Source organism: Chiloscyllium plagiosum, unplaced genomic scaffold (genome assembly GCF_037043375.1).
Source record: "Chiloscyllium plagiosum isolate Xiang-an unplaced genomic scaffold, Cpla_swu_hap1 HiC_scaffold_6, whole genome shotgun sequence".
Lineage (NCBI taxonomy): Eukaryota > Metazoa > Chordata > Chondrichthyes > Orectolobiformes > Hemiscylliidae > Chiloscyllium > Chiloscyllium plagiosum.
Window position 1 is genome coordinate 117,186,025 of NW_028270144.1, and position 27,470 is coordinate 117,213,494.

The 27,470-nt window shown below is 41.4% G+C and overlaps 1 protein-coding gene across 2 annotated transcripts in view; it reads left to right on the plus strand.

Annotated features, from left to right (window-relative positions):
- LOC122550918 (uncharacterized) overlaps window positions 1-27,470 on the plus strand; it is a 39,131-nt gene that overhangs the window by 2,222 nt on the left and 9,439 nt on the right. For both annotated transcript variants that reach the window (XM_043692366.2, XM_087988392.1), the window contains 3 exons: window positions 15,269-16,050; window positions 21,387-21,535; window positions 23,579-23,810. In XM_043692366.2, the coding sequence (XP_043548301.2) occupies window positions 15,292-16,050; window positions 21,387-21,535; window positions 23,579-23,810 (1,140 nt within the window). In that variant the 5' untranslated portion in view covers window positions 15,269-15,291. The remainder of the gene's footprint in view (window positions 1-15,268; window positions 16,051-21,386; window positions 21,536-23,578; window positions 23,811-27,470) is intronic.

Sequence of the window (27,470 nt, forward strand, 5' to 3'; positions counted from 1 at the left end):
GGTACAGATTTTGTACTTATGTGAGTGACAGCAAAAGAGCTAGTGGGAGATGAGTTCTTTACATGATCTGTGTGTGTCATCTGGAATGCACAGCTTGTCAGCAATTAAAAGATATTTAACAGTAACTTTCAACAAAGAATTGGATGTATACTTGAAATAAAGAAAAATTGGGCAAAGAGCAAGGAAATTCAATGAATTGACTAACTCTTTCAAAGAGCCAAATTTTGCCTTCTGTGATGTATGATTCTGTGGTGCAAAAACAGTACTGAAGTTATTCATATCTTTAATAATCTACAAATGCTAAATTGTTGATAATATAGTATTTTTATTTGGGTGCCACGAACATCTGATGCAGTTCACCTGCAGAGATCTGCCATTTTAGATGGAACTTCTACAACTTGTCAATGCTCACCCATTGCTCCAATCTCCCAGGTGCACTAAACAAAACGTTCCTGAGTACTCTCTCCATGGGCAAAGCTCAAGAACATCCACTAATGTGGATGTAGGTTTGCTCGCTGAGCTTGAAGGTTCATTTCCAGATGTTTCGTCACCCTACTAGGTAACATCCTCAGTGGGCCTCAGGCGAAGCACTGCTGAAAATTCCTGTTTTCTATTTATATGTTTGGGTTTCTTTGGGTTGATTATGTCATTTCTCATGTGTGCCTTTGTTTGGCTTGTCCTTGCTCGGTATAAGCAAAACTAATGTCATTTACAAAAGACCGTGCAAGGACTGTAACAAACACTACATTGGACAAACAGGCAGAAAACTAGCCACCAGGATACATGTACACCAACTAGCCACAAAAGGACATGACCCTCTCTCACTAGTATCCTTCTAAACGGATGAGGAAGGACACCACTTCGACTGGGACAACACATCCACCTTAGGACAAGCCAAACAAAAACACGCACGAGAATTCCTAGAAGCATGGCATTCCAACCGGAACTCTGTCAGCAAACGCATAAAGTTAGACCCCATCTACCACCCTCTGAGAAAAGGAACAGGAAGTGACTTCACCGCAGGAAATAATCACCACAGGAAATGACATCAGAAACCCAAACACATAAATAGAAAACAGGAATTTCCAGCAGTGCTTTTTGCCTGAGGCCCACTGAAGATGTTACCTAGTAGGGAGATGAACCTTCCAGCTCAGCAAGCAAACCTACATCCAAAATCTCAACCTGAGATACAAATCTTCTTAAAACTCGCTAAAACCCACTATATGACAATGTTAAATATTTTGAAGAATCTCTAGTAAATTATTCAAAGTATTGTTTTTGGTAAATTGGATACCACGAATGCAAACATGCAATGCTGAGAGTATTATACCAAACCTTGCACTGTATTTTTCTGTTAGAAAGAAAGAAAAGATACAATTCAATATCATTCCGTTTACTAGCTGTATAGGCAGGATTTCTTTCCAGATTGGATTTCAGTGCATGGTCTCAATGAGATTTTGTTTTTTCTGTGGTCATCTGCTAACCTCTATTCATTAATCTTGGGTGTAGAACGTGATGCACATTCTGTTTCTCTCTGGGAAAGAAAACTGAAGGGTGAATGACATTGACCCACTCTGACACAGATTGAAAATAGTATTTTGGAAGAAACTAGTGCCCCTTGTGCTTTGCATTCCAAAATGTAATTACAACTGTTAAATTAGTGGTATTTTAATTAATGGTATTTAGCTGCATCGATGAAAGGAGATTTGCATTTATCTAGCGTTTTCTTTGATTATGGGACATTTCACAGAATTGTATGGTGTAATCTCTTGTGATGCAGGAAGTATAGTAGTTAATTTATGTATAGTCTTGATTTTTGTTTGGTTTCATGATCCCAGTTACCTAATATAGCAAGTGAAAGATTCATTGCAATCTTCAGATAGTTTGAGAAGCAACAGTTTAGACATGATACATTTGTTAATTAAACAAAGAAAGAACTCTTGACTAATGAGAATGCTTTACCAATGCTGGAGCCATTCTGTGGAAGGAGGAATGGAGATAGCACACTCCCACGTCCCAATTGACCTACCATCTTTTACTGATGGTCTGGGTACTCCCCTAACATGATGTGTCTCATCTCCCTGGGACTACTTGCCCCTGTCTCCCTGTCTGTCCCTGTTAATAAACCTTACTTTGGGGACTGGCTATAAATGTATGTCAGTCACCTGTTTGACCTCTCTTGGCCCAACAGTCATGCGATAGATACTCTTGAGTCAGGTGACTTGTCCCCTTGTCATTGAAAGTTAGTTTTCATTCCTTCTAGTAGCAAAATCATATTATTTTCGACATGCTACATAGATAATTGAGTAGGATGGGGCATGAGTCAAGACCTTCCTAATTCTTACGACCTCTCATCTGATTTCATGGAGAGATTTGTTTACATTTTCAGAAGACTAATTACTAATATGACACTCTTAGTGACATCCCAAACTCTCAGGAAATACAAGTATTGTGTGCTGTAAGGGGGCTTCTCGACAGCAAGCTCCCTGAAGCAACAATGGCACAATAACCAAGTAAAATGTTTTTGTGATTGACAAATCATGATACTGGCAATAACTCCTGTTCTTTGCTGCGCTGAGATCACTTGTGTCCACCAGAGAAAGCAGGAAATTCCAAACAGTCTTGATCATTGGAGAGGAAAAAAAATGTTTGTCTTAAATGGACGTCCCCATATTTTGTAAACTCTGACCCCTCATTCTAGATTGTCTCCCAAGAGGAAATGTTCTTTCAAAATCTACCAGGTGCACTAAAAGAAAAGTTCCTGAGTACTCTCACCATGGGCAAAGCTCAAGAACATCCACTAATGTGGATGTAGGTTTGCTCGCTGAGCTTGAAGGTTCATTTCCAGATGTTTCGTCACCCTACTAGGTAACATCCTCAGTGGTTTCTCCCTCTGTGCAGCTGTTGCACTTTATTCCACAGTCTCGCTGATGTCCTGGTGCCGTTTGTATGGTACAATCTGCCTGTATAGCACGCACATGTGACAAGAATAAGTCAATTAATTAATTAATGTCCATGTCCCATGAGTAAATATATATTTGAAGTTGAGAAAATTCATTCACAGTAATGAGGACTTAACGAAGGATCTATCGGCCTCTCTGCTGGGTTGGCGAAGGGCATTCTCTGGTATTTGACTATTATGCCGGGATGCTGTTGGGGTTAATTGGGTTGTATTTTTAGTGTTTCAAAATATTTAAACATATTACATGTAAATAATTATATAATCATTCAGTTTATTTTATCTTAATTTATTTTATGTAGTAAACTTCTGTTTTGTTGATAAATCAAAATCTGCTGCATTGCTTCAGTGAAAGAACATCTTGTTAAAACTGAAAAAACAAAACATGACCTGTCAAATGAGACTTCAGTCTGGGATCTGACTTGCCTGATCGGAGCAAATGCTGGGATCATAATACTTGCTTTAGTTGCAGACTTCATGTTCAGTGGATCTCTCTTGTTCTAACCAAACAATTGTTTCTTCTGCTCTACTTAAATTAGCTGTCTCGTCTTCAACCGCAAATAGAGACAGCAACCGATCCATCAAGAGGTCAGAAGAATTGAAAGGAAAAGAGGAACTCAAAAAAAAAAAATTCCAACAAACAGGGAGGTAGAACTGAGTAAATTGTTGGAACTGAAATTTGACAAGTCTCTATGTTCTAACTGAGTTCATAGAACATAGAACATAGAAGAATACAGCGCAGTACAGGCCCTTTGGCCCTCGATGTTGCGCCGATCCAAGCCCACCTAACCTATACTAACCCACTATCCTCCATATACCTATCCAATGCCCGCTTAAATGCCCATAAAGAGGGAGAGTCCACCACTGCTACTGGCAGGGCATTCCATGAACTTACGACTCGCTGAGTGAAGAACCTACCCCTAACTTCAGTCCTATATCTACCCCCCCTTAATTTAAATCTATGCCCCCTTGTAATACCCGACTCCATACACGGGAAAAGGTTCACACTGTCAACCCTATCTAACCCCCTAATCATCTTGTACACCTCAATCAAGTCACCCCTAAACCTTCTTTTCTCTAATGAAAACAGCCCCAAGTGTCTCAGTCTTTCCTCATACGATCTTCCTTCCATACCAGGCAACATCCTGGTAAACCTCCTCTGCACCCGTTCCAGTGCCTCCACATCCTTCCTATAGTATGGCGACCAAAACTGCACACAATATTCCAGATGCGGCCGCACCAGAGTCTTATACAACTGCATCATGACCTCAGGACTCCGGAACTCAATTCCTCTACCAATAAAAGCCAGTACGCCATATGCCTTCCTCACCGCACTATTTACCTGGGTGGCAACTTTCAGAGATCTGTGTACATGGACACCAAGATCCCTCTGCTCATCCACACTACCAAGTATCCGACCATTAGCCCAGTACCCCAAAGCTCATGATGAGGGCTTACCCCCTCATCTTGGGTCTTCAAAGAAGTAGCTAATGAGATGGTTGATTTAATTTTCTAAAACTCTTCAGTTTCAGGAAAAGTTACTTTAGATTGGTAAATTGTTAATGAAACACAATTCAAAAAGAGAGGAAGGCAGGAAATTGCAGGCCAGTTAGCTTAATGTTTGTCCTAGAGAAACATTATTCGAAGCTATTGAAGAAGTTATAATAGGGCACTTGGACAAGTTCAAGGTGATTAGGCAGAGTCAGTGTAGTTTTGTCAAAGGGAAATCAAGTCTAATTTATTGGAGTTCTTTGAAGTTGTAACTTGTGCTGTAGCTAAAGGGGAACCAGGGGGCGTTTTGGTCTTGAATTTCCAGAAGGCATTTGATCAGGTGCCACAAAGGTAACTGCAGAAAAATCAAAGCTCATGATGAGGGCTTACTACATTGGCATGAATAGAAGATTTGGCTATTTAACAGAAGATAGAGCAGGAATAGATGTGTCTTTGTCAGGCTGGCAGGATGTCACAAGTGGTGTGCCACAGGCTTCAATGTTGGGATCTCAACTCTTTGCAGTTTATAAAAACGATGTGGATGAAGAGACCAAAGGTTTGATAGGTATATTTGCTGACAGTACAAGCAAAGGAAGGAAAGTAGTTGTGAAGAGGACATGAGTCTGCATAGAGGTATAAATAAGTTCACTGAATGGGCAAAGATCTGGCAAGAGTAGTGTAGTGTGGAAGTGAGAAATGGTCCATTTTGGCAGAAAGAATTTTAAAAAACATATTTAAATGGTGAGAGATTGCAGAGCTCTGACTTGCAAAGAGATTTGGTGGGAGAAAGTGAGGACTGCAGATGCTGGAGATCAGAGCTGAAAATGTGTTGCTGGAAAAGCACAGTAGGTCAGGCAGCATCCAAGGAGCAGGAGAATCGACGTTTCGGACATGAGCCCTTCTTGAGGAAAGAGATTTGGTGTCTTAGTATATGAATTGCAGAAGGTTAATATGTAGGTGCAGCCAGTAATCAGGAAAAGCTAACAATATTGTTGCGAGGCCAATTGAATGCAATAGTAGGGAGGCTAGGTTCAATTATACAGGGCATTGGAGAGACTGCATCTGGAATGTTTTGTAGAGTATTGGTCACTGAAATTTTTATTCTCAAGCTTTCATTTCAATGAAAGATAACATTTGGCTCTCAGTAGTATTGCATCATGCATGGGGAGTTACAAGTGTGGCATGAATGCTGCTGGAAGAATCGAGCCTATAATCTAAATGTATCAGAAGAAACACATTGGCATTTTATAGTGACATGATTTGTGCCTGATACAGAATACTGCTCAAAGGTAGTGACAAACAGAATGACCAGTAGCAGCACAGAATACAGGGAAGCTGACTTCTTATGGTGCTGCGCTTTAAATTGATAGCATGCTTATCGATAAAGGAAAAGTGGAACTCTCAGCTAGTGTTGTCTGTCTTTGAGCATCAGATTGGTATGACATGGGCAGAGGATGTGAAACAATAGGTCATAATCCTTGAGCAAGTGGAGGCAACCTATTGTCTGTGATCTTGTTGCCAGAATCCCTTTCACTTAGGCCGTCAGCTGTCCTAAGTGAATTGACTGCTTAGCTTCACTAAATGTTAGAAAAAGGGAGAAGCAATATGCTAAGATCAATTCTGTTTCTAGAGGTTAGAGTATATTCAGTATCTTCAAGGCTAAAGCTGATAGATTTTTGTGTATTAAGGGAATTAGGGATATGGAGAGTGCAGTGCGGAAGATCAGCCATGATTTGCTTGGAATGGTGGTGCAGGTCCAACTCACTCCACCATCAACTGTCGGCAGCAGCAGCAAGTACCTCCAGCAATGTCCACTGCAGAAATTAATGAGTCTTCATAGACTGTGCCTTCCAAACTGATAATCACTTCTATCTGGAAGGACAAGGGAAACTGATACAGGGCTGCATCATGAACTGGAAGCTCCCCTCCAAACCACACACCATCCTGACTTGCAGATTATATTGCAGTTCCTTCAGTGTCAGTCTGTCAAAATCTTGGACCTCCCTCCCCGATGGCATTGTGGGTCTACGTACACTAAATGGACTGCAATACTTCAAGAAAGCAGCTCACCAGCTCAAGAAGAACTAGCACTCGGAAATAATTGCTAGTCTAGCCAGCAATACTCATATTCCATGAATGAATAACAAAATCATCTGTGATTATTAGAGAAATGTCAATGTTTGGTATCATTAATAAACTTCATGACATCTGTCACAGCACAAACCCAGTTTTTGTGGTGTAAGTTACATGAGCTAACAATTAGTGCTTAGTACTCAGGCCTGTCATACTGGCAGTGGTGTTTGATCCAAGAATCAACATCATTTCTTTAAGCCACACATCAATCTTCAATTTTTCAGAGGAAGCAGACACAATCTGTCCATCCTTTTCTGGTAGATGTGACCTCACACTTGTAAAACCTTTAAAAATCCTTTTTACTTCATGATTTGGCGGTACTGGTATTGGACTGGGGTGTACAAAATTAAAAATCGCACAACACCATGTTATAGTCCAATAGGTTTATGTGGAAGCGCTAGCTTTCGGAGCACTGCTCCTTCTGGTGGTTGTGGAGTATAAGATCGTAAGACACAGAATTTAAGCAAATGTTTACAGTGTGATGTAACTGAATTATATATTGAAAAAGACCTGGATGGTTTGTTAAGTATCTCATCATATTGGTTTCAGTTCTTTCATATGAAAATCCCAGAACATTCTTAAAGTTACATTCTCAAGTGAACTGTAACAATAGGTGCCGTGTTGGCCCAGATAATGCATTGAAGGTGTGAGGTGCCCTGTGTGAGGCTGTCTGTGTTCCAATGTTCAGACTGATTACCTTTTTAAAAGGATTTACAGAATCTCACATGGATTCATGCAGTTTTTGAGCAAATAAAATGTAATTCTGCAAGTACAAATTCACTCCACAAACCAGTGTGTCTGGTGGGGGTGTGTGGTTATGAATGTCTGAGCATGTGTGTTAGTGTGAAAGAGTATAAATCTGTGAGAGGGTACATGTGTGGATGAGAGTGTGGGAGTGTATATGTGAACATATGAGAGAGAGCCTGTGTATGAGAGAGGGTCTGCATGAGTGTATGAGTCTGTAAGTGTGTATATGTATGTGTGTGTGTGTGTGGGGTTACCTGTAGTGTGACACGAACCCGGTTGAGGCCATCTCCATTGCTACTGACCTTGGCTATTAGCCTCTGCCCGGCCACTTTGCGTTATTGCCTGTCCTGAAGTCTGACTGGGAGGGAACACTCCTGTCTGTTGACTGTTGTGTGGTGTCCATTCATCTATAACCATAGCCTCTGCTCAGTCTCGCCAATGTGCCATGCCTCAGGGCATTCTTGCCTGCAGTGTATGAGAGAGACAAAGTTGGCCGAGTCACCTGAGTACTTGCTACGTACATGATGGGAGGTGTCCCCACGTATAATAGTGGTATCTATGTCGACACTCTGACACATCTTGCACTGTCTACCGTGACAAGTTGTATGGTGTTGTCATCAAAACCAGCTGTTTGCTACGAACATTGATCTGTTTGAGGTTTGGTAGTTGTTTAAAGGCGCGACCTTCCCCATAACTCTACTTCTCGCCTTTAATCAGCCACCAAACCTCAAACAGATCATTGTTGGTAGCACACTGCCTGGCTTTGAGAACAACACCATACAACCATGTCACAGTGGATGCTGTAAGACGTGTCAGAGTGTTAACACGGGTACCAGCATTACACGTGGGGACGCCTCCCACCATGTATGTGGCAGGTACTCATGTGAGTCTGCCAACGTTGTCTATCTCATACGCTGCAAGCAAGGATGCTCTGAGGCATGGTACAATGGTGAGACCAAGTAGAAGCTACTGCAACGGATGAATGGGTACTGCACAACAATCAACAGACGGCAGTGTTCCATCTCAGTTGCAGAACCCTTCAGCGGTATGGAACATTAGACCTCGGACCTTCGGGTGGCCATCCTCCGAGATGGACTTAGAGACAGGTAACAATGAAAAGTGGCCGAGCAGAGGCTGATAGCGAAGTTCGGTACCCATGGGAATGGCCTCAACTGGGACCTTGGGTTCATGTCACACTACAGGTGACCCCACTGCACTACAGACGTATGCGCACATGCACATGAGCGCGTGTGCGCACACATAAGCGCGCACACTTCTACAGACTCATACACTCACGCAGACCGTCTCTCACACAAGCTGTCTCTCATCCACTCACACCTATGCACCCTCTCACAGATTTATGCCCCTTATACTCACGCACTCACTCGTGCATACACATGCACACACACACAGGTTTGTGGGGTGAATTTGTACTTGCAGAATTACATTTTATTTTGCTCAATAACTGCATGAATCCATGTAAGATTCTGTAAATCCCTTTTTTAGAAATAGAATCAGTCTGAACATTGGGGCACAAACAGTCTCACACAGGGCACTTCATACCTTCAGTGCATTATCTGGACCAACATGGCACCTATTGTTAAAGTTCACTTGAGAAAGTAACTTTAAGGAAGTTCTGGGATTGACATATGAAAGAACTGAAACCCCCCTGGTCATTCTAAAAGATGAGAAACTTAACCAACAGTGCAGGTCTTTTTCAATATATAATTTCAGTCATATCACACTTATGCTATAAATTCTGTGTCTTTCGATCTTATACTCCACAACCACCTGATGAAGGAGCAGTGCTCCAAAAGCTAGTGCTTCCAAATAAACCTGTTGGACTATAACCTGGTGTTGTGATTTTTAATTTTTTTCTCCATGCATTTCATGTAGCTTGCTTTTTCAAGATTCTCCCTGCACTAATTATGAATAGGCCTGGCATATCTAAATTTAAATATGTATCTCAGCTTGTCACATGTTTGTAGCTATTAGTTTGGTGCTTTTATCAATGGTTGTAGGTGCCAGAATGTTTCTGGAGGTGAAATCAGCTGAGTGAGATTTATTTGTTAACACTGGTGGCCATATTCCTTGAGAGAAGCTTGTTAAACAGACTAGAAGAGGCAAAAGGACAGTCAAAATCTGTCCTGGTGACCATCCTTAGCTGAATTAAGATGGATATGAATGTTGCCCTGTGCCTGAGCTGTGAGAGGAACAGCCATTACGGTAGTTGAAGTATTAGCTGATTTTATCCTGAATTTTTTGTAGTTTTGGTTTTGACGTTTTTGTTAAAACAATCAAAGCTAACAAGTACCTATAAAACCTAGATGTTTAATCTGGCACAAAAGACTGACTTTAAAATTGCTTTGTTCCATGTTGTGAGTTTCGTGATTTTTGTTTTAAAATAAGGGTCAAATGAATAAATGTAATTCCTAAGGTTTAGCTAATGGATCTCACTTGGATTCACTTGCAGGTTTTTAAAACTTGCTGACAGTAATGCTAATGCACTGTTGCTTAATCGCCTTCTGACCTGAAAGCAGGGGTGTACATTACTGGCTAAAGGTTGTACTTCCCAGCACTGAAATTGATCTGGCCCATAATCTGTGATGGGGATGAGGAATGCATCATACACAGTTGGTTGCAAATCCACTCCTACGCTTTGGATAATAACATTGCAAGTTACTTTTTATTGCTGCCTTAGATTCATCTATCTCCTCTCTGCTCACTAGCTGTTGCTGATTTTCATGGTGAAACAATTTAAAATGTTGCATGCTGAACCTGAAAAGGTCAGGAAGATTTGGTAGTGGAATAAGAATTGGTCTCAGATTGAGTTGGAACAGGTGTTAAAACCTTGCTGCTTGTTACTGAAAAGTTTCTAAGATTATTGATTTTATTCCCTAGGGTAGTGACCTTTGACCCTAGAATATGTCATCAAATTTTACAAAGTTAGCTTTAAGATTGGATTTGACATCTTCCACCTTCATTACCTTTGCCCCATCTGTAAACTTAGCAATTATACTGATGATTCCTAGCACAAGGACGTCTATGACTATATTGAAGAACAAAGTAGTCAGGAAGCAGGAAACAGTCATAGAGATATACAACAGGGTATATGAATAGAAAGGGTTTGGAGGGATATGGGCCGGGTGCTGGCAGGGAGCAGTAGTTTAGGTTGGAATATCTGGTCGGCATGGATGAGTTGGATGGAAGGGTCTGTTTCTGTGAACTCTGTCTGGTTTGTAGGGAGGAAGAGGAGACTGAGGGTGACATTGATCAGTTTAAGCCGCTTAAGAAGCACATAGTGTTGTTAGCAGCAGCAGGTCTTTAGTAGTCCCATGTAGGGACTTGTTGGTCACAGAGGTGCATTCGTAATGTGGCCCAACAGATTGATTGCTCGCCAGCCTGTAAATCCTTCCATACACCTGACGAGAGGCAGTAAGAGCAGAGTTTCCTGATCGGCCATTCCGCAGAAAGTAATGGGAAACCAGAGCTGTACTTTCGTCTGCAAGTGTGGACCAATGCAATGGAAGTCCGTGACCCCTCCTCCAAGAGAGATGGTCGGAAGAAAAGACTATAGTAACAAATGATCCCATGCGCCTCCATCATAGCCTTGATCTCATTCTCTCACTATAGTTTGCTTTTAATATTTCCATGTGGCCCTGCCAAACTCAGAATCTTTGTTCCAGCACAGTAATTCTCTGAAGAAATAGGGAATGCGTGGGTTGGTATCTTGGTTACTTGGAAGAAGAGCTGACTGGAGCCAGCAATCTCCTCTTTTTTGCGGAGGAAGGTGATAGTGGCCTTGAAAGGGAGGAAGACTGTTTTGGAAGAGAGGAAGTCATTGAAAACCTCAGCTGGCACGCGGACCAAGAAGTGAACTTGGATGGTTAATTTTTAAGGTAAAAATGGAGTGAGGAGTTAATATTAAGGTAAAAAATCAAGGCATGTCTTCATGGAGGAAGAGATTAAAGGAGAAAAGGGAAAACAGTGCAAGAAAATAGAGAGGGCAATGCAGTTCAGTAGCGATTCAGATCCTTATGTAACAATTTGTTACAAAATCCCATAACATTTTGTACAAGTAAAGAGTAACTTATTAATACAGTGTGTTTCTGTATCTTGGTTCCTTTTGAAGTTTCCTGTGCAGTGGTACATAAAGTATCAGTGATAAGTTATGCAGGTCCATTTCACGTGGGTAGTTTGCAGAGTAATTTTGGTTGAGATATTACTGCAGTTTGGTCCAGTTTCCTTCCCTTCCTAGGTGTGTACAGAATGATTATTTTCTGGCTCTGGCTTGGCTAAATGTGAAGAATAAATTTAAATTAAAACTTACTTTCTGTGCTTACAAACTAGATATTAATTTCATACTTGAGTACTTTTTCGCTGACCTTGCCCAAGTGTTAAATTGATAATAAAAGACAAGCAGGTTATTTGACTGCGTGGCGATTTTCTCTACTTAGCCCAGTGCTGTTGCTACCACTCATCCATGCATGCGCACTTTTCATGTGGATATGTTTTGGAAATTCTGACTTGTTTATTTTTTTCTCTTTCTGCTCCCTTATCTTGAGGTCAGCTTGGATCAATTATCCAATGCTTTTTGTAGTAAGATTGAGGAAAGGCTATAAAAAAAAAGGAAAACAAGCTTTAGAATTGTACCCTCTATTTTATATACTGTTTCAGTGATGAGAAAGTGTTCTCAGGGCTTCAACAGGAAGAGGTGGGTACAGTAACTATTATAGTTGGGCTCCTGCACAACAACCATTTAGAATCTATACAAGGCTAGAAGTAAACTTGGATCCTCTATCTTTGACTCTCAGTACCCCAATGATATAAATGGAGTTGGGTATATTAAACATAGTCTCAACGATGTCGAGAGTGTGGTGCTGGAAAAGCATAGCAGGTCAGGCAGCATCCGAGAAGCAGGAGAGTCGACGTTTCTGGCATAAGCCCTTCGACAGGATTCCTGACAAAGGGCTTATGCCCGAAACATCGATTCTCCTTCTCGGATGCTGTCTGACCTGCTGTGCTTTTCCAGCACCACACTCTCGACTCTGATCTGCAGCCCTCACTTTTTATAGGCTCGACACAAAACACTGATGTGAAATAAACAATGAAGATAATAGCAGACTTCAGGGGACGAAGGCATAGACATGCTGTTTAATATTTAACAGTAAAAAGTTTATGGTGATTCATTTTTGACAAGGAGAATGAAGGCAGAAACTAGGGGAATGCATATATACATCTTTGAAAATAGCAGGGCAAGCTGAGAAGGCAGCAGTTTTTTTTTAGTAATCTTTATTAAATTTTCAGAACAGATTTACATGGATGTTGCTGAGTTTGGGGGAATTTGAGCTATAGGGAAAGGCTGAATACGATGGGGTGTTTTTTCCTGGAGCATCAGAGGTTGAGGGGTGACCTTACAAAATCATGAGGGGTATGAATAGGGTGAACAGCCAAAGTCTTTTCCCCTGGGTAGGGGAGTCCAAAACTAGAGGGCATAAGTTTAAAGTGAGAGGGGAAAGATTTAAACGGGACCTGAGGGGCAACCTTTTCACGCATACGGTGGTGCATGTTAGAATAAGCAGGCTGGTACAATTACAATATTTAAAAGGCATATGGATGGGTATACAAATACGAAGAATTTAGAGGGATATGGGCCAAATGCTGGCAAATGGGACGTGATTAATTTAGGATATCTGGTCGGCATGGACAAGTTGGACCGAAGGATCTGTTTCCATGCTGTACATCTCAATGAGTCTTTGAAAAAGCAAATGGGAAATTGATTAAACACATCTACCTTTTGAGCTTGGCACAGCTCTGGAGTAGGTGAATGGAATATATACTGAGCCTTTATCGATCACTAGTTAGGTCACTGCTGATTTCACTCACCACATAAGGGGACAAACTGGATGGAGTTTTCCAAATGTGGGTCAAGAGTGTATTACTGGTAAAACACAGCTGGTCAGGCAGCATCCGAGGAGCAGGAGAATCGATGTTTCGAGCATAAGCTTTTCATCAGGAATCCAAATATGATCCAGTCAAAGTGTTGTTTGAGAGCAAAAACTATTATATTCATAGTTTTATTGATGTAGCTGAGTACACTAATGGTGTAACTATAGCTTCTCAGAACTAGCCATGACCTGTTAGAGGAAATCTGTCTACAGTTCAAAGAGTTTTTTTCATTTAGTCGATTTCAGTTCAGAAGCATGCAAAGTGTAAGTAAACTTGGTCCTGTGCAAATGATTAATGCACAACTGATCTAGTATAAATACCTTTTGCACAGTTATTCATTCTTCCAAAGTATTATCTGCTTGCAGCAATCTCTTTCATGATTGCATAATACTCACACACTGTCTGTGAGCCTGCAGCTGGTTCCTTCAACATCTCTCTGGCTGTATCCAAAAGCATTTAGAAAATTGAGAAGTGATATTGTTGAGCATGTTAGATCCTGAGGGGACTTGAGGGTAGATGCTGAAAGTATGTTTTCTCTGTGGGAATTGATGGAGCTGGTTGATACATTTAAAAATCAGTGGTCTGGCTCCCATTTAATATAGAGATCGGAAATATTTCCTTCCAGAGGTTTGTGAGTATGGATCTTATGAAATGGTGAAGCAGGTCTTAACATTATAGAGGCCTAATATGTCGAAGCTTTGGAAAGGGTGCAGAAGAAGTTTACCAGGATGCTACCAGGGTGTGAGGGAATGAGCTGTAAGAAAATTCTAGATAAACTTGGGTTGTTTTCTTTGGAGCAGTGGAGGCTGAGGGGAGATTTAATAGAAGTCCATAAAATTATGAGCTGCATAGTTAGGGTTGACAGAGTTGAAATCTTTTCCCCAGAGTTGAAATGTCTTTTACTAATGGGATAGCATTTAAGGTAAGGGGAATAGTTCTTTGTTTACACAGTGGAATATGTCTGTAATGCACCCCAGGGCTAGTGGTCGAGGTAGATACAAAAGGAGCATTTAAGGCACTTTTAGATAAACATATGAATATGCAAGGAATGGAGGAATATGGACAAAGGGCAGGCAGAAGAGATTACCTTAATTTGGTAAAAACAATGACTGCAGATGCTGGAAACCAGATTCTGGATCAGTGGTGCTGGAAGAGCACAGCAATTCAGGCAGCATCCGACGAACAGCAAAATCGACGTTTCGGGCAAAAGCTTCCTGATGAAGGGCTTTTGCCCGAAACGTCGATTTTGCTGCTTGTCGGATGCTGCCTGAATTGCTGTACTCTTCCAGCATCACTGATCCAGTACCTTAATTTGGTGTTATGTTTGGCACAACATTGTTGGCTGAAGGGCTGTTCCTGTGTTGTACTGTTCTATATTCTAGATCCAAAGGACTGAATGACCTACTGCTCCTAATTTGTATATTTTGAGCAACTTTATATCTGCAATATTTATGAAGACAGAAAATGTTAGTGATTGCAGTGTAATCCCAGTCAGTTATGGCTGGCTTCCACGGAAGTGTGCAAAGTTAATAGTAATTTATTGCTCAGGGCAGTGCTAACAATTTAAAGCTGTCAGGCTTACCTATTAAGAGAGCTTGTATCAAAACCGTATCCATGTACATGAACAGTGTCTGCTTCATAACATTAAACATTAAGGTCAGAACTGGTTGGGCAATTCTTACAAGTTAGTAAGATATGGCTTTCATTTCCAGAAGCTATTTTGAGTGCCTCTGATCACTGCTTTATTTGGCCAACAAGCAATGCTATGATCTTTTCATGCATCTTGTCCGCAACTGGTGAATGTACTGAGTGTGCAATCCTCTGGATCTGAGTTATTAGCCTTTTAAAATCAGAGCTTCTTGAACAATCTATAAGAATGCTCCCACACTCTAGTAACCTGGTGTAGAAATGGGCAAGGATCATGACCTCTCTTAACTGCAGCAAAGTGCTGTTTTACTCCAATTAACACACACTGTTTCCTTTTCCCAGGTACATTTCTGACCACTATTAAGATGGCTGCTACAATAGTGCATGATACCTCAGAGGCCGTGGAACTATTCGCCCCACAGGGCTTATTTCTGAAGCCGATTGCTAAGCTGACTCTTAGCGTATCACTCCCCCAACTGAAGCAACCAGGTAAGTCCATATCAAACTGGGAGGTGATGGAGAGACTGAAGTACATGGTTCACCCTGAGCAATTTGCTACACTCCGTGTGTCCAAGAGCACAATGGATTTTGTTCGCTTTGAAGGGGAAGTTGAAAACAAGAACATGGTGAAAACTTTCCTGTCCAAACTGGACAGTAAGACTATTAAGCTCAGTGGCTTCACAGATACCTTAAAAGTACGAGCAGCTGAGGTGAAAATAGACTTTCCAACCCGCCATGACTGGGATTCGTTCTTTCGGGATGCCAAAGATATAAATGAGACTTTACCAGGTGAGAGGCCGGATACCATTCATTTGGAGGGACTGCCATGCAAGTGGTTTGCTCTGAAAAACTCCAGTTCGGAGAAGCCAAGTGATTTCATCCTGCGCAAGGTATTTGAAACATTTGGGGAGATCCGAAATGTGGACATCCCAATGCTAGACCCTTACAGAGAAGAGATGACTGGGAAAAACTTCCATACCTTCAGCTTTGGAGGTCACTTGAACTTTGAAGCGTACGTGCAGTACCAGGAATACATAGGATTTGTGAAGGCAATGGACGCCCTGAGGGGCATGAAACTGCTGTATAAAGGGGACGATGCAAAGGCAGTGGCCTGCAGCATAAAGGTGAGTGCTTCCTACATTCTGTGCTGTTTTTGCACTCTGCTGGAACAAATACATGAGTAATGGATAAAGTATGTCGTAGATGATGCATAGGATGTAGCTAATAAGGGATCCCCTTTTCTAAAACAGCTTACACTTTTTGTTGTGTTTTTTATGACAATGTCTGAACTTTCAGAAAGCTAAACTTTTTTAAAGAGAATCCTGAGGAAAGCGGGGTACAGATGTGTCAGAAGTGAAGTCCAGACCATTATTTTGTTGGCAGTACACCATGAGTGGTGTAGCAATTACAGTTACAAGTCCAGGATTAGCTGTGTATGTAGAGATGTAGTATTGGAAGCGATCAGAATTAAGGAGAGACAAAACCATGAAACAATTTGAAAACAATGATGAGGATATATAAATTAATTTTTTTGTTCATTCACTGGATGAGGGTGTTGCTGGATAGGCCATCATTTATTGCCCATCCCTAATTGCCCAGAGGGCAGTTAAGAGTCAACCACATTGTTGTAGGTCTGGAGTCACATGTAGGCCAGACCAGGTAAGGATGGCAGCTTCCTTCCCTAAAGGACATTAGTGAAGCCGATGGCTTTTCCAACAATTGACAATGGATTCATGGTCATCATTAGACTCTTGATTCCAGATTTTCATCTGCCATGGTTGGATTTCAACCTGGGTCCCCAAAACATTATCTGGGTTTCCAGATTAACAGTTCAACAATAATACCACAAGGCCACTGCCTCCAAATATTGTTGCATGGTCGAGAGCTAATGTATATTTCTGATCACTGGCAAGGTGGGTATGTAGGACTTGGTGTGAATCAAGAATTTTTTAACTCGTTTCCGAAAACTCTGTTCTCTCGTTCCGCATTGCCCTACATAACAAAATATCCTCATTGTTTGGTTTGTCACCTTCTTTAGCAATTTATATATCTCAATTAGTCTCCTTTCTTTCATCCTAAAACCTAAACTGTTCAATCTCTCTTCTTCGGACAAATCTCTCATCTCGGGAATCAGTCTAGTGAACCTCCTCTGAACTGTCTCCAATGCAATCACGTTCCTCCTCAAATAAGAAACATTATATCGGATGCAATATTCCAGCTACTGTCCAGCTAATGTCTTGTACAGTTGCAGCACCACTTCCCTACTTTTATATTCTATTCCTTTAGCACGGCGAGGTGGCTCAGTGGGTGATAGGGTAGGTTGGTGGTTAGCACTGCTGCCTCACAGCGCCAGGAACCCGGCTTCGATTCCAGCTTCTGGCTGTGTGGGGTTTGCCTATTCTCCCCGTGTCTGTGTGGGTTTTTTCTGGGTGTTCCAGTTGCCTCCCGCAGTCCAAAGATCTCCACGTTAGGTAAATTGGCCATGCTAAATTGCCCATCGTGTTCAGGGATATGTAGGTTAGGTGCATTAGTTAGGGGAAAATTTCAGATAATAGCTTAGGGGAATGGGTCTGGGTGGGTTGTTCTTTGGAGGGTCATGGACTTGTTGGGCTGAAGGGCCTGTTTTCACACAGTAGGGATGTTATAAATGCCAAAAGTCTGTTTGTCTGATTTATTATCAGCTGTACCTGCATAGTAGTTTTCTGTGATTCATGCACATGGACATTCAGATCCCTCTGCACAGTAAAGTTGCTGTCTACTTATATCAAGATTGGAGAAGTTTAGAACTTAGCGAAGGAGGAACAAGGGAATGATTAACATGGAGAAAAAGAGAGTGAGAGTAAACTGGCAGGGAACAAAATGGTGGGGTGTAAAAGCTTCAATAAATATGTAAAATAAGAAAATATTGAAGATCGGTATAGACCCTTACAGTCTGTAATAGCAAATTGAAAATAGAGAGCAAGGAAATGTCAGTGCATTTAAGCAACTGTTATGTTTTCTTTCATGAAAACTGAATAACATGCCAGAAATGCTAGGAAATCAATATTCTGATGAGATAGAATTGAAATTAACAAGTCTGAAAGCTAACTAATAATCAATCAACAGGTCTGATAATCTACGCACTGGGGTGCTCAGGGAAGTGGCCATGGAAATAGAGAATTTGTTGGTTGTCATCTTCCATAGCTCAGGAGATTTTAAAACTGCCCTGACAGATTGGAGGATGGGAAACGTAACCTCATTTTAAATGAAAAAGGGAGATCTGGATAAAACGGAATTACAGACCAGTTAGGCTAATGTCAGAAGGAGGGGAAAATACTACAACCTATTATGTATAGGATATAATAGCAGAGAACTAGATTTAAACTGAATTAGACAAAGTTAACATTAGATTCATGGAAAATAAATCATTTTTGACAAACTTGCTAGTACTTTTCTTTGAAAATGTAACCAGTAAAATAGATAATACCATTCAATATGGTGGATTTGGGTTTTCTGAAAGCTCATGATGAAGTCCCACGCAAGTGGTTAGTGAGTAAAATTAAAGCACACAGGACTGCGGGTAATAAGCTGTCATAAATTGAGAATTAGGGTCAAAAAGTGTGGTGCTGAAAAAGCACAGCAGGTCAGGCAGCATCCTAGGAGCAGGAGAGTCGACATTTCAAACCTTTCCCTTCATCAGGAATGCTGACATTACTGATGAAGGGCTTATGCCCAAAACATCAACTCTCCTGCTTGAATGCTGCCTGACCAACTGTGCTTGACCAGTGCCACACTTTTCGACTCGCTCTCCAGCATGCACAATCCTCACTTTCTCCTATAAATTGAGAATTGATTATCAGGCAGGAAACAGCAGGAATAGATGCATCTTTTTCACAGTGGAAGGTGTTAAATTGTGGGTTATAGTAGGAATCATTGCTTGGGCCTCAGCTGTTTGTAACATACGTCAATGACGTGGAGGAGGAAATCAAATGCAATATCTGTAAGTTTGCTAATGACACAAAACTTGCTGGGATTGCGAGTATTGTAGATGGATCTAAAGTTCTCTCAAGGCAAGTTAGACAAACTGAGTGAGTGTAGAAATGCATACTGCATGAAATATAACAAGTGTGAAGTTGTCCACGTCTGAAGAACAGAATGATAAAGTGTTATTTAAGTAGTGATGGATTGGGAAATGTTGATGAACGCAGGGACCTGAGTGTCCTTGTATATTAGTCACTGAAAGCTAGCGTGCACGTTCAGTAATCATTTCTGAACGCATATCGTAAGTTAGCCTTTATTTCAAGAGGGTGCGCGTATAGGAGCAAGGATCTCCTTGCAGCAACTGTACAGTGCCTTGGTGAGACCACACCTGGAGTATTGTGCAGTTTTGATCTTTGAACCTTAGAAAAGATGTACTTACCATTGTTGGAATACCGCAAAGGTTCACCAGGCTGGTTCCTGAGATGGCAGGTTTGTCAAATGACGATGGATTGGTTCGACTAAGCCTGTATTAACTGAAGTTACTGAAAAATGAGAGGGAATCTCATTGAAACATTTCAACAAGACTGGGAAGACTAGATGCAGGAATAAAGGGTCAAAGTCCCAGGATACGGAGTAGGCCGCTACAGACTGAGATGAGAAGAAATTTCTTCACTCAGGGTGCTGCTCCTGTGGAACTACTGACTACATAAGGCTGTTGAGACCAAGCTTAAGAAATAGATTTCTAGAACTGTCAAGCAGTATGGAGAGGGAAGAGGAAAATGATGTTGAGATAAAGGATCAGCCATGAAGGGTGGGGCAAAGGCCGATGGGTCAAAGGCCTGCTCCTGCTCCGAATTTCCCTGTTTCTGATAGAGAGAGGTGGTAATAAATTAGAGCTGAGTATGTGAACGGTGAACAGTGAATGTGTGAAAACTAATGCTGTATTTTCAGTTTATGTGGGTGGCATATAGATGGGAAATGGAATGGTACCAAGGATAAAAAGTCATCACACCTCAGGCAAGTGGAGAGGTTGCAAAGGAGAGGCCTCAGCTGGAACTGAGCCTGCACTGTTGGCATACTCTGCATCATAAACCAGCCATCCAATCCATTTAGCTAGTGACTCCCTGCATCAAGAATGGGCACTTAGGAGATGCCAGAAGTCGAAGTACAGATAAGTACATAGCAAGTGAGAGTCTAGTTATGGTCATTTTCTAACCGACCTGTTCAGAGCGGTTGTTACACTGCTCCTTTTCGAGCAAGTTGGACTTGAACCCAGACCTCCAGGGTCCGAGCTGGGGAAACTACCACTTGACCATAAGAATCTGGCTATGATTTTGTAGGCATGAATAGAATCAGGTGTGAACTAGATGACTGGGGAGGTGTTGAAGAGGAAGCAGTGTCAAAAGCTGCAAATAAGAAAAAGCAGGGATAAACAACATTGTCACTTGTGAGTCTGACAGGAGCGATTTGAATCCTGTGACAGGAGAATAAATCTGATTAGAGGGATTCAATCATGGAATTCTAGGAACGAGCAAACAGATTGGGAGATGATAAGATGCTGAGGAATTTTAGAGAGGGAAAAGAAGTTGGCAGTTTTGATTGGTAGTTTTGTGGGTTTTTTTGGGGCGAGGTCAGAGGGTTGATTGTCATTTCCTAGAAACAACCATTAGCAATATTGGCTAACATGGATACAAGGGAGTGAAGTAGGGTGGCAATCAGTTTAGTTTGAGTAGGGTTAGGGGAGAAGAAGATTGCTATTATGAACAGCAGGAGGTCAGATTGGCAGGAGGGAGATAGGAGAGAAGTGAGAGAAAATAACATTGTTAACTGGAGGAGCAAACCTTACGGGAACATTCAAAAAGTAGATATAGAATTAGGTAATTGTTCTAATCAAGGCTACAGCAACTCTCATTACTTACTATAATTTGGGGTCTGTCTGTGCTGATAGGAGTGCCAGGTGGGCTGGGCAAGCTGTTTTCTTGTCGGCTGTCTGAGTCATGGTAACACTTTTTTCTCAAGCATTTGGAGGCTACCATGCCCCAACAAGAGCAGGATGGGAAGATTGACCTAATTTCAAGCCAGTCTTGATCTGAAAAGATTTCTCTTCTGTCTCTTCAGCATCTTTTTGGAGTGGTCACTCGTGATGTAGCATAGGGAAGCACCCTGGTTGCTATAGCATTTTGAGTTCTCAGTGATCTTTGTCAACGATCTAACTTAATTTGGGAGATGTAGCTATGTTTGATGTGGAACAGGCACTGGGCCCTTCAGTTGATGATCCACAGAGTTGGGGTGTAGCACATATTCGTTGGAAAGATGATAGAGATTGCTTTTTTAAGCCCCTTTGTATCAGCTATAATGATGAGTAATAATAATCATTTGGCTGAGATAATGCAAGGCTGCCAGATAGTGTGGGTCCTTACCTCTGGGGGAGCCAGTGTCCCACACAAAGGGAAATAAAGCGGTAGATGTAAAGGAAGAATTCAACATACTTGTCTTTCAGGTTACCTTTGACACAACAAAGCACCTAAGTGATGCTTCCATCAGGAGGAGACAGATGGAGAGACAGAAGCTGCAGGAGCTGGAACTGCAGCGAGAAGAGCAAAAACGTCGGGAGAAAGAGGAAGAAGAGCGAAGAAAGGAGGAAGAAAGGTATGTTGGAGAAAATTGGTGTTTAAATAGCATCTTGCTCCAGACGAACAATGGTGCTGTGTCAAAGGGTCAAGAAGCCTGATCTGTTTAATGTAGAACAGGATAATTAATAATTAAATAAATAAATAATTGACCAGACTCTAGATTAGAGTGGTGCTGGAAAAGCACAGCAGTTCAGGCAGCATCCAAGGAGCAGTAAAATCGGCGTTTTGGGCAAAAGCCCTTCATCAGGATAATTAATGATCTCCATTGATTACCATCTGGCTGGATTCAGATATGAGCAAAAGAACTTTGCCATTTCCTTACATTCTACTCCTGATCTCACAGGCTCTAAATTCACTGTCACATCCATCATTCCATCTGACTTGGCATGGTGTGCAGCCAACATTATTGTGTATTTGGAAATTGATGTGGTCTCTTTCCTTTAATATAAATTATTTTCAACAATATATCTCCCATTTCTTTAATGGGGAAATACAATACATTGTCTCGGACTTTCCGCTCCCTAGAAGTGGCAGGAAGTAATGCCCACTTAGGGGCCTCAGTCCGTCACTTGCCCTTTGATCTTTGTTTCTGACTGGTGAGAAAAGTGGCAGTCTTGCCAGCAGCTGCATCGGATGCTCTACCTGTGAGGTTGTTTGTGTGGTCAACGTATGTCATTTGATTTGCCCCAATATTGAGGGGGTGCACTTGGATGGGGTTCGAGGCAGGTGGCCACAACTGCAAGCTAGACCACCAACCTTGCTTCTGACCCACCTCTAGCAATGAGCTCCCTTCCCCCACGCACACCTCATCCCGTACACAAAATAAAAATCATGCTGCTGCTGGTCTATCTACAGTGCTGCTGTGCAGCCAGCACCCTGGGCCATCGATGTAGCACTACTCCTTACAAAGGCTGTCAGCCTCTGATTGTCAGCAGCTTCAGCCAGTGCACGACATCACAGTCTTGGGAACTGCTTAGTTGAGAAGTTTGCCAGATCACCACTTAAGAGCTTATGATTGGAATTTTATCTTGTGGGGCGTGCAGTTTGACACAGTCTTAAAGATACCTGCCTCCAGACTTGGATGAAAAAGGCAAACTTCCAGCCAGAGAACTTAGAAAGCACAGAGGCAAAGGCTAATTCCTCCTGCTTGTGAATGTCCTTCACCTGTCGTTTTGACTACTGGTTACTCCACTGAATGAAGTCACACTACTCAAAATTGCTTATTTATAGACATTTACAGCAAGGTGACTTTTTGGCACATCATATCCACATGGGTAACAAACATCTAACAGCACTAGACTGGGAGGAAACCCACACAGACACTGGGAGAATGTGCAAACGTAACACTGTCGCCTGAGGGTGGAATCGAACCCAGGTCCCAGCGATGTGAGGTGGCATTGCTAACCACTGAGCTGCCATACCATTTTGGCAGCTTTTCTTTGGCAGCTTTTTGTTATCTAAGTCAAGTGGTCATTATTCAAGTCTGGTGGCTTTGCCTTCCATGGCATTACTAACTTAAGGACATATTTTACTTTAAAATATCACATTGTACTCTCATCCACTTTAAAATTCTCTAAAACCTGGTAATTGCTGTTAGTAGTATGAGTGCTGAACCACATTTACCTGTTTGTATGATATCTGTTTCTATGATATTTGTCTATTTGTTTTAATTGACTTGGGCCCATTTAAAATAAACTTCTAAATTTTATTAGCATTAAGCCGCATTAGTGAGCTTTTGTTTCATTGATTTTAACTTGAGTTGTAAAAGTGCTGCCGTATTTATTGAAGCATTTTAACTGCTTCCACATGGATCACAGTGTGTTGTGTTCAATAAGTTTGGTGGTTTGTAATAATGGGAATAACCCATTTAACAATAAAAGAAAACAACTTAAATTTGTCATTGACATTTTTGTTTCTTGTTTTCAATCAAAGTGTGGCAGTCCCTCCTCTCTCTGCATGGATCTTAATATTTGCCAACACATTAGCCCGCATATCATTCCTGAAATGACAGGTCCAGTGGTCTTAGCTACTAATTGGGTTCTTTCTCCGTTCTGTCCAGGAAGCAGAGAGAGCTGGAAGAGCAGGAGCGGGAGAAGAAGAGAGAAGAAAAGGTTAGGAAGAGGGAGCAGAAGCAGAAGGAGCGTGAAGAACGGCGAAATGTGCGCAAGCTGCAACGGGAGGAGCAGAAAAGACTGCAGGAAAAAATCGCTCTGGAGGAACGAAGGCTCCTTTTAGCACAGAGGAATCTGCAATCTATCCGCCTTATTGCAGAGCTGCTGAGCAGAGCCAAGGTGAGAGTGCAGATCAGCAGGTTAAGATGACGCTCCCATGTGACTGACCATGCTGTAATAATGATCAAAGTGTCCTGTTGTTTTGACATCATGAGCTGTGACTCCTGAGCCTCACTTTCTTATTTTGCACATGTTGTCAGGGCCTTGAGATTAAGCAACTTTTACCTTTACAAACACTTCTGATGTGGTGCTCACAATATAGCAACAAAGACATCAATCCAGTTTGATTCTGTAACTCTTAATACGTTTGCTTCACTAACATAGTTTTGGTGTAGCCCCCACTCATTTGAAAAAAGTATTTCAAATTGGAGAAACGTTTGGTGCAGATGATTTTGATAAACTAAGTCTCAGCTCTGCAGGGAGGGGGTAGTGTGATAGTAATGTCACTGGATCAGCAATCCCACATTATCAGCCAGTGTTCTGGGGACGAGTGCGAATTCCATTATAACACAGTGAAATTTCAGTTCAGTAAAAAGCAGGTCAATGACAACTGCACTTCTGATTTTATAGATACATAGAATCCCTACAGTGTGGAAACAGGCCATTAGGCCCAACAGGTCCACACCGACCCTCCAAAGAGTATTCCACTCAGACCCATCCCCCAACCCTATCACTCTACATTCCCCTGGCTAATGCATCTAGTTTACACATCCCTGGACACTATTGGCAATTTAGCATGACCAATTCACCTAACCAGGACTGTGGGAGGAAACCCACGCAGACACTGGGAGAATGTGCAAACTCCACACTGTCGCCTGAGGCTGGAATTGAACCAGGGTTCCTAGTGCTGTGGGGTGGCAGTGTTAACCACTGAACCACCTGGTGTAAAAACCCATCAGTTTCACTGAGATCCTTCAGGGTAGGAAATCTACCATTCTTACCTATGCTGGCCTACATGTGACTCCCCACTCTCAGCATTATGGTTGACTTCTAACAGCCATCTGGTCAAATAGGAATGGGCAATAAATGCTGGCCGAGTCAGTGACACCCACATACCCTGAATAAGTAAAAAGAAACAGGGTTTCAGCTGCCTCTGGAACTTCTAATACTAAGCTGTGGTATGGTAATACTGGCCGAGGCAGATTGCAGAATGAAACCAGGCATGACAGGTGATATATTTAATATTTGTAGTTGGTTAATATTGTGATTAGTCACTGAATCATATTTACATGGCGCTGGAGATTTCGGTTAAGACATACATTTATTGCACAAAATGTGGAGAACAAAGCTGTTCATATTTATAATTTTTATTCTGCAGTTAGGTCTTAGCTCAGTCTTCAAAATAAAGTTTCATCCTGTTTACAAACAATATATATTTCAAATTGCAGTCCCAGAAAAATATCGCTCCTACTTCAACTTTTCAAATCTTCAGTTTAACTGAAGCATCCCACTTTCTTTCCATTGGGCCTTTTTGAGACTATTTTGTACAATTTATTTTTGTGTTCGATTACAAGAATCTTGCACAATTCTGTGTGCCTAAACTTTCTCAACTTGAAGATTTCTATATCAACCATCTTGGCTTGGAAACTCTGAACTGAACTTTCTACTTTCTGTTCTTGTAAAAAAACTAAACTAATTACCTAATCTGTTTACTCTAATAAAGAGCTGAAAATGTGTTGCTGGAAAAGCGCAGCAGGTCAGGCAGCATCCAAGGAACAGGAGAATCGACGTTTCGGGCATAAGCCCTTCTTCAGGAAGCACTTATGCCCGAAACGTCGATTCTCCTGTTCCTTGGATGCTGCCTGACCTGCTGCGCTTTTCCAGCAACACATTTTCAGCTCTGATCTCCAGCATCTGCAGTCCTCACTTTCTCCTACTCTAATAAAGATCCAACAGTATAAACTTTGCCTATTAACATTACAAGTCAGTGTTCTAAATTGACTTTCTGATTCTATTTAAAAGAAAGCTTTCACAGAACTAACCCATATTTATCTGACTTCATATTGAGTCCAGTTCCAAAAGTATAGTGTATTATACATATTTATCGAATGCTATGCACAACAGATGTAGACATTCAGAGGATTTTTTGTTAGTTAGGATGGGAACCAAACCAGTATTTCAGGGATTCCCTGATTTGTGAACATCTGACTGACCAATGTGATCCCATACATGGGTGTATTAATGTTAATTTTAAAAATCTAACATAGAAGTGTTTCTTCACAATAGTAAATGGCTATTTTACATTGTCCTGCATTGTGTCCAACTTGTGTATAAATCAACTTGCAAACAGACTCAAGAACAGAACCACTCTCAGCCCAGGGACTGCCTGTACATGATTATGTTGTTTAATGTTTAAAAAATTGTTTCAGTGGATAATGCATGTTGATTTTGAAAGTGCAGCATCATATGCTTGCAAAGCATTAACAATATCAGGTCAGGAGATCAAGGCTGAATTAGATGAACTATTTTCAGGAAGTTTCTCATCCTCCTGAGGAAGTCGACACTTTTCTAAAAAAAAAGTATGGATTCATCTAGTTTTTGTTTGTGGAATTTCCACAGGAAGTTTGTATATGTTGTCATACCAGCATTGTCCTAACCCCCTACATAGATCCTTGCCCAGAGCTGATGGTCTGAAACTGAGTGTGATTCAGTGCATGATCCCTTGGATTTCTCACCATAAGCAGAGGATCAGTGAATTCTGTGTAGTGTTCAAAGGAACAAAAAGATTTAAAATTACCAAAAAGTTTCAAGAGAGAGTCTATTTTAAGACAGACAGCCCTAGTGCTATCAGTGTGGAAAATAGTGAGTTTGTGTTTAATAATACTAACGGCAAGTTGCCATTGAATCTCTCCTGTCAGTTTGGTGGTTTTACTTAGTAATTTTAAAAGATAAATTCTGTAATTGTGGGGTCACTGGCAAAATCCGTTATTTAATTCTCATCCCTGAATGCCCATGGGCAGACAGCATGGTGGACAAATATCATGTAACTTCTCTGAGACGCAATAGTACATACGTAGAGAAAGATACAGTGGAGACACTGAGAGCTGCATAAAAGACAGTTCGTTTGTTAAGCACTTGAAACAAATAAAACACACTTCCTTTCACTGCCCTGATTTCTGTAACTAAACCCAAACGTTCTTACCCGGGAGAGTTGGCCAGGCTGAAACTCTGCTCGATGTCTTCACCACAATTCCTGACGAAGGGTACCTTCTTACAACGTGCTGCTGAACAAAGGGATTTCTTCAGGCTCTTTATACAGAAGTCTCTGTGCCAAGTGTGCATCTTATTTGGAATTATCCGTGTAAGTGTCCAATCCTGAATGTTTTATCCAAATGCACCCCTTTTTTGGTAGAGGCAGCAGTTACCGATTTCCTGCAGTTTTAAATCTCAGCAGACATGAATGGCTCAATGTAATTCTATTCACGTGGTAAAGCTTTTTCTCAATTTCTGTTATCTTCAGCCTTATCCAACAGTCTGTAGGGTGCATATACCCTCGCAGAGCTGGTAGAAAGTTCAAATTTCTCAAACAACAAATTTTTTAATGCAATGTTTCCTAATGGGTAGCATGGTGGCTCAGTGGTTAGCACTGCTGCCTCACAGGGGTTCGATTCCACCCTTGGCGACTGGCTGTGTGAAGTTTGCACACGGGTGGAGAATTTCAGAGTTTCAACGTAGCATTATCAAATAGCCTAATTGGTCCAAATTGAGGTAGCTCTGGAC